The sequence below is a fragment of the Olea europaea genome, unplaced genomic scaffold (genome assembly GCF_002742605.1).
Source record: "Olea europaea var. sylvestris unplaced genomic scaffold, O_europaea_v1 scaffold428, whole genome shotgun sequence".
Classification (NCBI taxonomy): domain Eukaryota; kingdom Viridiplantae; phylum Streptophyta; class Magnoliopsida; order Lamiales; family Oleaceae; genus Olea; species Olea europaea.
In genome coordinates this window covers 284,927-296,362 of record NW_019262587.1, presented here as the reverse complement: position 1 = coordinate 296,362, position 11,436 = coordinate 284,927, and the positions used below count along the sequence as shown (strand labels likewise).

At 34.4% G+C, this 11,436-nt stretch overlaps 2 protein-coding genes across 2 annotated transcripts; one reads left to right on the top strand and one right to left on the bottom strand.

Annotated features, from left to right (window-relative positions):
* Nucleotides 1–4,904: 4,904 nt before the first annotated feature.
* LOC111387845 (oligosaccharyltransferase complex subunit OSTC-like) lies at nucleotides 4,905–5,789 on the top strand. The gene has a single exon (XM_023012440.1). The coding sequence runs from the start codon at nucleotides 4,963–4,965 to the stop codon at nucleotides 5,497–5,499; it is 537 nt and encodes a 178-aa protein (XP_022868208.1). The 5' UTR covers nucleotides 4,905–4,962; the 3' UTR covers nucleotides 5,500–5,789.
* Nucleotides 5,790–7,051: 1,262 nt separating this feature from the next.
* Nucleotides 7,052–11,195, bottom strand: LOC111387844 (probable inactive leucine-rich repeat receptor-like protein kinase At3g03770). The gene is made up of 9 exons (XM_023012439.1): nucleotides 10,828–11,195; nucleotides 10,685–10,729; nucleotides 9,066–10,480; nucleotides 8,845–8,978; nucleotides 8,478–8,718; nucleotides 8,058–8,263; nucleotides 7,913–7,962; nucleotides 7,699–7,810; nucleotides 7,052–7,588 (listed from the first exon to the last, which is right to left on the bottom strand). Exons 3-9 carry the CDS (start codon nucleotides 10,399–10,401, stop codon nucleotides 7,307–7,309), a joined length of 2,361 nt encoding a protein of 786 aa, XP_022868207.1. The 5' UTR covers nucleotides 10,402–10,480; nucleotides 10,685–10,729; nucleotides 10,828–11,195; the 3' UTR covers nucleotides 7,052–7,306.
* Nucleotides 11,196–11,436: the final 241 nt, after the last annotated feature.

The window sequence follows — 11,436 nt, the reverse complement described above, 5'->3', positions numbered from 1 at the left end:
ATTGGAATCTATTGTTATTGAGAGAGATAATAGGTTTTTAGCTAAAAATAATAAACATCATAAGGTTTGACATATGATAGAAATATACCTATATGCTTTATATGGTTTCATAGGGGTTCTAGATCGTTTAATGTATTTATCATGCTTTCATCTTTTATCAAGAGATGGGAAGATCACATAAGGAAATAGATTTGATAACTATCGAGAGAGGTTTACAATTAAATTAGGAACATTGACTAACAAGAATGGCTACAAATTGTCACTTTAATTTGTTGTGCGGAAAATGGATTTACAAGGCATATTCGACATCTTAGCAATACTTTCACATATTTGAAAAACCAATCAAATTGCTTTCTAGTTTAATTGATAACTTAGGTATTGGTATAGAAAACTCAAAATTTGTTGCTGAAGAAGTGTAACAAGGCTCAAATGAGATAGAGCCTAAACATCTAGGAAGCCTTGGACAAAAGGAGAACGGAGAGTTCATCTATCCGCACAGTCTAGCTAAAGACTATAAACTAAGCGCTTATTGAGAAGCAATCCAATTTTTCTTTTATTTACTTTGCTTTTTGTATTGCATTTCATATAGATTTATCATTAGTTTGCATTAAATTTATGGACGTTTCAACTTATAGAGTCTCACCATCCTATCATGTTTTCCCTTAGACCTTTGAATTTATTGTTGGTTATTTTGATTGTTTTGGCTAAGTAACATATGTTCTATGTTATTTCATTTTTAATATTTAATTTAATCGCTACATGCAGAAACATGACATCGTTGAATACTCAAACCAATATAGACCAAAAGAAAAGCATAATGAAAGAGATTGTCTAGCTGTCACCCATAGTGCCTCACACATTCAATAGAAAAATTCGGAGTGTCGTTTTCCTTTTCTTCCCCACTCCCTTTTATACTAACTTATACTTTATCATATTAAGGACCTTGCTAGATGTACACTATGGTGTACACTTTACCACGTGACATTACCCTGTTGGACAGTTTAAATTTCAAACAGTTTTTCCATCCAATTGACACTTGACAACAATGCAAGTGTCAAACAGCGTGTCAAATATCAGTGTACAAATAGCAAAGTCAATGTCAGTTTTAAGTTTGGAGTGGACAAAAAAATTGAGTTTTTAATTTTTTTTCCCCCGTATATTTGTGTGTTTGTTTTTAGTATTACTTCAATATAAAAAAAATTCAAAAATATTTTCTGTTATTAGAGTGTGTGCTTGCGTGGGTTAGATAGTCTGGCCAACAATGATGATTTAATTTGAGATTTAATGTTGATCTATGGACTGTGGATAGGTTACATGTTTAAATTAACTGATGCTTAACCTTGCAAAATTTGATATTATATGTGTATAAGAATTGAGTTTTATTTCATGATGCAATAAGTTTATTCATATGCTAAATAGGTAGAAAGATTAAAAATAGAGGCGAGACCCAAATCTATCTTAAATTGATTGTTCTAAGATCAAATCTAGTATAGTTTGGGGTGATTTTATTGTTGTAGGAAGATACGTTTGTGAATCTGGATTACTTTTGTAAAAAAGTTATGTGTGAATTATCTTAAACTAACAAGATAAAATTGGGTGAAAGTCTTACTTTGGAGGTCGGTTTGCTTAAATAGGTGTTTAATGAGATGAACCCTTGTTATGAGTTTTTTTGTATTAATTAATTATTTTGACGCTTAATATGTATGTTTCTTGGATTTTTATTATTGTTTTCACCAAATTTTCATTTAATTAGCTACTAATTGAGATGATTTATTGGAATATATTGTTATCAAGAGAGATAATGGGTTTTTAGCTATAAAAAAAAATAAACAGTGTAAGGTTCGATAGAGGATGGAGATATACCTTTTTGTTTTACATCATGATTTTCATAGGTGTTATAGGCCGTTTAATGCATTTATCATGTTCGTATCTTTCATAGAAAGATAGAAATGTCACATGAGTGAAATAGATTTAATAACTATCAAGAAAGGTTTTCAATTAAATTAGTAACATTAACCAACTAGAATGAGTACAAATTGTCACTTTAATTTGTTGTGCTGAAAATAGATTAACAAGGGGATTCAACATCTTAACAATATTTTCACATATTTAAAAAATCAGTTAAATCGCTTTCTAATTTAATTGATAACTTAGGTATTAGTATAGAAAACTCAAAACTTGTTGCTATTCGATTAAGGTTGTTAATAATTTGAGCTTAAACCAATACTTAGTCTTCATGGGTTCGACACTTTATACACTACTATATTATTTGTTGACGATCCCGTCCACTTGCAAGAAATCAAATGATCAACCGTCACCTTCCACAACTTCTTTCCCAACCATATCCCCACCAATCCCCTCATCCACCCCAAAATAAAACCAAACCCAGAAATTATTTGGAAATTCGAATAGTTTGTGATTTGGTATTGGAATTTCAACGTCAAAGAAATAGAAGAAACTCCACCATATGTTGAATCCCACATTTAACAAGCCCCACATCATCGATCGTGCTCTCGCTTGAAGATGCAAAAGAAAATCAATATTATTTCTCACACGGACATATACACCCACACAGTACAGGGTTGTTTGGGCCTTGGTGGTGAAATTCATCCATGGTGTTAGGAAGTAGCAATATTAGTTTCACGCTTGACTTCATACAACTTCGACGACCTCATTCCACTTTTAACTCAAAATGCAGAATTCAAACACTTTTGTCCCAAAGTTCCAACAACCCCTCTGAGCCATACTCCAATAGCTATCCTCTTACAATACTTACTCAAACAAGCCTTTCTGAGGTTGATCTCCCATTTTTTTGGGTATTTGGGAATGGGAGAAGGAGATGAAGTTCCCTATTCTTTATCTATTTATTTCTTTTATTTATTTGATTTTTTAAATTATTTATGTTAAAATTGTAAAGTTTTCATTTTAGCCTTTTATATGTTTTGTCAAAGTCAATTTTTCTGATCAATTAACGATTAAATTGATGAAATCCATCCATCTGTCCTTTTGCTACAACTAAATGAAAGATATGGATAAAATCTACAAAAAGATGAAAAGTTTGGAGCTGCAACTACAATTGTTCCTAAAATTAAATATAACGACTAACTCCAAATCGAATTAAAATCATAAAGACAATACTACATGTACATAATTTTTTTACTCAATTTTTTACCTACAACTCACAATAAAGGGTGGGGACCACATTTGGGGATTTTTATATTCATGGGCGTGCATTGTGAGAGAGAGACAACTTTCGGTACATTACATTCGTTACAAATAGAATTGCTCCAAATCATAATCTAGTTAAAATTATGAAAATTAAGAGTGCAAATACTAATTAAGGACTAAATTAATTATAAATTAAAATACAAAATATAGATAAAATTTCCCAAATTAAATTAAAATCATCCATTTTCAATCTTCATCATTCTTCTTCGATTTATGTAGATTCCTCCTCGAATTTTGTACAATGTTATCATCCACAATCTTGTAATAATGGCATTTTACTTGTAAATTTGCAGAGCATGCAAACTATATCTTTTCAAACGAAGTTTGAACTTTAGCAAGCACCTCAAGATCTACAGACCCTCTTGTGGTACTTGAAATCAACACGATTCCAATAGACCACCTCTTAGAGATATTGACATCAGGCTTCATACATTTTTTCATTTTCTTCATCGAAGATAGATGATCCATTGTAATTGTCATTACACAAATTCACAAATTCTTCAATTTCTTCATCAAAAGATTGAAGGACCTTAGCCATTGAAATTCAAATATTCTTCAACTTCTTTGTCAAAAATTGGTAGATCGTCATAGTTCTCATTCAAATCTGTATCCATCGACTTCTTTGAATCAAAAGGAACGAAAATGTTATAATCATGCATCATAACTCTTGTAATTGAACTCCCGAACACTATCAACAATGAATGTGGCTTCGCTACTAAATAATGTAGCGCAGAAGCAATAAAAATAAATATGTACAAACACGTAATTGAATATTTGTTATTCCAAATGAATACCAAATCCCAGTCACTCTCTATTTTTTGTTGATTATTAAGAATATCAGAAATTTAGGCATCAAACTACAAATACAGAGAATTAGACTAGTTGATTTTTAAATATAAAATAAGATAATTTAAGAAATTAGAGAAATCTCAACAATTCAAATTCCACTCAATTGATTGTCATAAGGTTTACAACTCGTATTTGGAATAGTGAATAAATCTAATAATAACTAAACCCTTAGATAATGACTAACTCTAGATAATAATAAAATTAAGATAACGATTAACTCTAAAATGAAATTAAAATTATGAAAATTAAGAGTCCTAATACTAATTAAAGACTAAACTAATCATAAATTTAAATGAAATACATTGATAGAATTGCTTAAATTAAATTAAAATTATCCATATTCAATCATCATTAGTAATACTATAATTCAAGACTTCAAAGAACATGAAAAAAAAATAGTTTTTCACATTAACATTCACATCTACCACTATATCAATTAAATAATTATTAAATGATAAGATAATAAATATTTTTACTATCTCCCCACATTTTTCGATCTTAAAAGCATAATAAAAAGTAATTGCGATTACAATCTCGTTTCAATTTAATCACTCTTATTTAAAAGTTATTTGAAATAATTATTTATTTCAAGTTAGTCATTCTTTTTGCTCGTTACAAATGTTAGCTGATATTGGTAACAGGGGTAAATCTCGTGTTAAATGTGAAATAATGCATATCGTTTGATAAAACAAGTAAGATAAAATGAATGATTTAAAACAAAATAAAGTTTAGGGGTAATTTTAGAATAAATGAAAGATGGATGCCTAAATTGAAACAAGATCTAAATTTAGAGGACTATTGTGTGTAATACCTAACTAAAAACCTCCCCAAACCTTTCTAACCACGCCAGATCCATCACCAAAGATTCATCCCGATTCACCCAAAATGCCACCCAAATCGGAAACACATGCTGCCTCCGCCACTACCGGCGGCACCACCCAATTCGACCCTTCATCCAACTCCATCGATCCGATCTTCCACATCCTCAAGGTACTCCCCTTCTTTTTTCTTCGCCCGCCTCGTCTGCGGCTGAAGCTGCCCACCTTCACTCTGCCCTCCGCAATGACTGTCTACTCCCTCATCCTCCTCACCTACTTCATGGTCGTATCCGGAATCGTGTACGACGTCATCGTAGAGCCCCCTGGCATCGGCTCCACCCAGGACCGATTTACTGGAGCGGTCAGACCTGTCGTCTTCCTCCCAGGTCGGGTCAACGGGCAGTATATTATAGAGGGGTTATCTTCTGGGTTCATGTTCGTTCTCGGTGGTGTTGGGATAGTGCTGTTGGATCTGGCCCTTGATAAGAACCGCGCCAAGAGTGTCAAGGTGTCGTTTGCGTCTGCTGGGGTTGCATTTGTGGTGATTTCGTATGTCATGAGTATGCTCTTTGTTCGGATTAAGATCCCGGGGTATCTCCGCTGAGTTAATATCACATTCTATGTTTCTATAAGGAATTTGATAAACGGAATATTTTCCTTTTTTGGTTTTCAAAGTGTAACGAACCTTTTGTTTAATTCAATACTTATCGGTTAAGTTGGAAGAAAAAGAATTAAGGTTAATGGATGTTTTAAAGTCAATTGGCATTTGGGCGATAGGTTTCAATGTAAATGGTAATACATTGTTGTCAGAAAATGGGATCCTCCATATGTTATGATGACCAGTTGCGCTTGTTTTCAGTGAAACCTTTTTTTTTTGTCCATGGTGGCATTATACATGACTTTCATGAGTTCATTTTATGGTGAAGGCTTTGTTTTGTTGGGTAGAGTTAACTTCTGTTTGTGAATTCAATTTCAAAGTTTTTTCTGCTATCAGGGATCAGGTTGTGTTTTGCATTAGATTCTAAATTGATCTGTCATATGAAGCTAGGCATCTGTGTGTATATAAAAGAAAATTCGGATGCAGATTCGAATAAAATGAGCCAGAGAGGGAAAAATATTAAATAAAAATGAAGTAGAAGAACCCAGATTCCAAATGAACAAATTCAAACTTGAAAAGGATCTTTCACATAGGAGAGTTGAACTTTCTATTAGTGGAATATGATGGATTTTTTAGAATCTCTCCAAGAAATGCTCTCATGTTGAAAAATAGTACTCAGAAATTAGACTTGTCTTTATTGCATTGTCTGCTCATAGGCCATGGATATCTCTTGTATAGGGGAGGCATTATATCATCTGAACCCCCCTTAGCATTTTTTGCAAAGCGCCTTGCATTGGCGTGGATTTGATCATATGATCTACTTGTCCTATTTAAAGCTCCCTCTGACCTGTGTAGATTTCCCAGCCGGATTAATATCTCTATAGGTCCCTCGCCAAGAACTCCAGCTGATTTGTAATTTTTCGATTGCCCTAAGGTTTGTAATTTGCTCATTTGATATCAAAGTGAGCATACTGCCCGAGGACATAGGTATCATCAGTCATCAAACATTTCATATATTTTTCTGGTGTTCTCTTTTATCTTGGATCTGGTATTTGGTGTTCTACTTTAGTCTCAATAATTATAGTTTTGTAATAGTTCTGTGCAAGGTTTTACCGACATATGGTATGAGTATTGATTATTTGGCCTAGGATTTGTTCGGATTATATTGCCACTGGGCATGGTAGTTGTTGAAAGATGGCAGGAGTTTATTCTTTGCGGATAGACACGTGATTACTAGTGCAAGTTTGAGTTGAAATATTTGCTGGTATCGATATTTTCGTTTATAGCAATGTGAGGTGATTAATCATCCCATGTCAACACAAGTCTGACAATTCTCTAGCAGAAAAAGTTGGAGAAGATGGCTCACTACAAGTGGGAAATGATCAAACCATCACATATGTGGTACAATTCTTATATTTATATGCTTTACTTTTACTAGCTAAATTTATACCTTCTTGAACTTCCCCCAGTTTCCTTTAGAAAATGCTGAGAATTAAATAGAACTTAGGCCTTGTGAGATTACCATTGTACATCTGATCAAGTTGATCAAGACTTGTAATATGGGGATAAAATCCAGAGCTTCTTTTATCTTTGCTAGTGAATAGATTGCCAGCATATAACGTTTATCATTTTGTTTACACTGACTTTGAATCTATGCTAAAATATCGTCTTTTCCCAAAGACTGAAAAAATGGACAAGTTTTCATGAATTTCAATCCATGTCTGGATCTTGAAATGTAAGAAAGAAACACCTGAGAGTGGTGTTGATCCTTATTCTGGTGTAATCCTAAGGAGGGAATGCTATAAAACTTCATTTATTGTTTGATAGTGAGCTTTAAGTGCGAAGATTGCATAGGTGAAATCGGGGAGCCATCACTGCTCTGGAAGTCTCCTCTCGATGCATCCTGGACCTGGCTAGCAAATTGCAAATTCCATAGTACATCTTCGATAGAAGGTCTATCGACTGGATCATTGTTCAAACAACTGCAGCATATCTTGATCATCGTTTTCAATGATTTGTCCGAACCTGATCTGTTGATTACTGGATCAACGGCACTCTCTCTCAATATATCATCGGCTATTATGCTGGAAAGTAACTGAAAACATCAAAACAGTATCAAAATGCTGTGAAAATCTTCATAATCTCAAATGAACCATGTCTGTCTTACCTGCGAAGATTAACAGAATGACATAGACAATTACATACCTGATCTTTTAGAACCTCGACTTTGTTCCTTGAATTTAATGGTTTCCCCGAAATGATTTCTAGCAGCATTACACCAAAGTCATAAATATCAAACTTGTCCTGATGATTTACTCTGCAACTCAACAATCTCTGAGTTTCAACAAAAGCTCTAGACTAACACTTTCCAATTTGAATGTTAAACGATCACTTTTCTTCGACGAAATTAGGAACTAACCTGGCACTCTTTAAATCGTTCGATCCACTGAGAAAACTTTGGAGATGCTCCTGTTAGATTAAGCAGATTTTAGCATTGAGTTAGTATGTTAAAGAAAAATTCATTAAAAATACAACAGAGAGAAGTTTGAGTTCTTTCTTCATACTTTTCCCATATACTCTCCTAGCGAAGGCAGGTTGTAGCTGCAAATTTTTGCAGCAAGGTTCTGATCCAATAAAATATCAGTTATTTTCAAATTATTTGAAAAGAGACAAGGTACAATTCCCGTATGCAGGAATTGGATACCCTTTGCTACGCCGATCGCAGCTGCGATGCGCTGTGCCCAGGTAAGTTTTCGTTTAATCTGCTTCTCTGCCATATAAGAAGTTGAACGATTGCAAACTGTTAGATACAAAATCATAAAGTTAAAATTCACCGAGTTAACACTATCGATCAAGTTTTATTGATCCAAGAATATAAATTCTAAATCACTCATAAAATTAATAGATTCAACAAAGGTGTATAAAAATTTTAAATCATTTGTGACATTAATAGATTCAACAAAGGTGTAAATCTATGGAGTTACCAGATATCCAGCTCCTGAGAGTCCCGTTAGGCACGTATTCAAAGACAAGGAATACTCTGCTAATGCTTGAATCGTCCAAGTAATACTCAAAGCAATGTCCGAGAGAACTGACCAAATGGTGATGTCTGAGTTTGGACATTATTTCTATGTGAGGCATAAAGTGTTGAATGCCGTGGTATCTTTTCATTTTCAGGCATATAATCGTGACAAAGGAGCCATCCTTCAGCTGACCTCTGTACATCTGAGTCAACAAAAGAGATAAACGCCATTTTACCAACATTTCATAGCTTAATGTATAAATGTTAGATTTGATGGACACGAACAGATATAAAAGTTAAGGTGTACTTGCAAAAACTTATTTCCTTACCTGATCATGAGTTCCTTCTCCAATGAAAGTCGATGTATCAAAGTTGTTTGTTGCCTCCTCGAGCTCTTCCAGTGAAAACGTCCTATAAGCAGGAAGGCCAAGTGCTCCTAGCTTTGTTGCTCGGGTTATGTACCCTAAGGCGAGGGATAAGGCGAAAACAAGCATGGTTCAGTGTTCCAAAAAAAAAAAAAAAAGGGGAAACAAATGAGCGAACCCCTTACTTGCATCTTGAAGGACCTTTGAGGTGTAGCTAGTCGAAGCATTCTCTTCTACAAATCTTGATGGGGGTTCATGTCCAGCTCTCTGTGCAATAAAATTTCTGACTACCAAAATGACTATACCAACTACTATAATCGCCACAATAATTCCTCCGGTTACGCTTAAAGCAAGAGCTATTTTGGAAATTACTTTTCGCTTCTCGTGATGAGGTATGATTCCCACAGCTAGAGCCTCGTTTTTACAGAACGAAATCGGGTGCTGATTATTATCTCCTGTTACCAAACAATTCCCAGCATATAACACTACCCTATTCCTGGAACCTGGACGTAAACAACTAGGCAATTTTCCAGTCAACAAATTTGAAGAGAAGTTCACAAAATCGAGATCGGGATTACAGGGAAGATCTTCGAAAAGCATGCCGGTGAATTTGTTATCTGCTATATTGACATAAGCAATCGATGGTAGGGATAGCAAGGAAGCTGGAAACGGTCCCACAAAACGGTTGGACGATATATCTAAGTGCTCAAGTTGATTATAGGATTGAACTTCTTGTGGAATGCCGAATGTGAATTCATTTTTCCTTAACACAATCCGTTCAATCTTATTACCAACTGCGGGAAATCGAGGGCCAAGAGCATTGTTCTCCAAATCAAGAATTTGTAGGTTAGCCAAACTGCTAAGATCAGGTACTTCACCGGAGAATTTGTTATTCGACAATGCAAGGACTCTGAGGTTTTCCAAATTTCCAAGTGAATCGGACAGAGACCCGTATAAAGAATTGTTCTTCACACTCAATACGGCCAAAGCTGAAAGCGATTCCAGGCTCTTCGCAAGTCCACCAGTAAAGTTATTCCTATCGAGTATTAGAGTCTGAAGGCGTGTCAATGAAGAAATTTCAGGCGGTATAGTGCCATGAAAGAAATTTGAAGTCAAGTTTAGTATTTCTAGCGATGATAAACGTGTAAGTTTACTAGGCAAAGAACCCCATAAACCAAGAGAAACCAATCTTAGGACTGTCAAACTCGGAAGCATAACAAGTGTAGTAACAAAGGAATCAATGGAGAAATTATTGGGTAATCGAGGAGCCTCCTCGTCTCCTATAATGTGCAACTGAGTTATGCTACCTTCGTAGCATACGATAGTCAGAGTCGAGTTCGGTTCCATGTTGCAAAAATCTGTGACATTATTCCAACTTTTCAAAAAAGGTGGATAGTTTAGAAGGTGTTGAATCCTCAAAAGGGTTTGTGTTTGTGATGATTGAAATTGCTCTGTGTAGGAGACTGATATTGAGAGGACAAGCAAAACTAGAAGTTTTATATGGCTTAATTTTTCTGCCATCAGCTAGAAACTACAGAGGTATAAAATTTATTAATCAATAAATTTGTGAATCAGAACTTGGATACTCTCCAGTGAAAGCCTGCATTTGTACGAAATATAGAACAAATTAAATTTTAAAAAAAAATTAATCAAGAAACAATTTCTGGATTATTCTGGGTTTTAACCGTTTTACAATTTCTTGAAATAGAATGTCTAAATTGGGAGAAGACATGTCTTGTAATAATATGAGAAAATCACAAAAATAAGGATCAATATACAGATGAAATTCAGCAAATCCACATACCTTTATCCAAGTTTAATTCTCCAAGAACAATTTCTGATGAATTACCTTAAGAATATCAAAAGGCAAAAGATTAAACAAAATTAGAACTGTAATACCCTTCTCAAATGAAATGACTTGATGTACTTCACAAACTACTCAATTACCTTCAAATGAAGCAACCTTAAACTTCAAATTAGGCCTTCATAACTATTTCAAGATTCTCAAACCTTATATTTTTCTACTTGAAAACCTGATTTGTGGGATGAATAAATTAAAATTTAGATATGAAAATTTACAATTGACAAACGAAGACAACTTAGTGACATGGGTTTTTTGAAGCTCTTCAAGGTTTAAGTTTAACCGACAGTAAGCTTTATAACAGTGCTTTTGAAGCTTTATTGGGCAGGGACTGAACTGCAAAAGGAAAAGGAAAAGAAAAAATCATAAAGAAAGATTCCAGCTTAATACAACCTTTATTCTCCATCTATTTTCGTGGGGATTTCATATTTCTTATCTGCCACATGGGGACACCATTAATTTTCATTTGAAAAGGGCTGCGGTTTTTTTTTTTAAAGAATACGAATTTTCTTTTGATTTTTTTCCTGCATGGTACTATAAGTTCACAGTGAAATAAATTTTCAATGAATAAGGTTCCACCTGTACGTGCAGCCTTTACAGGCCTCACAAACCCCTCACTATGCAGGGGTGAGGCCCCACATGATTTTTTTTTTTAAATTGTGGGGCCCACCCCACATTTGTCTTACCTGGCAAGG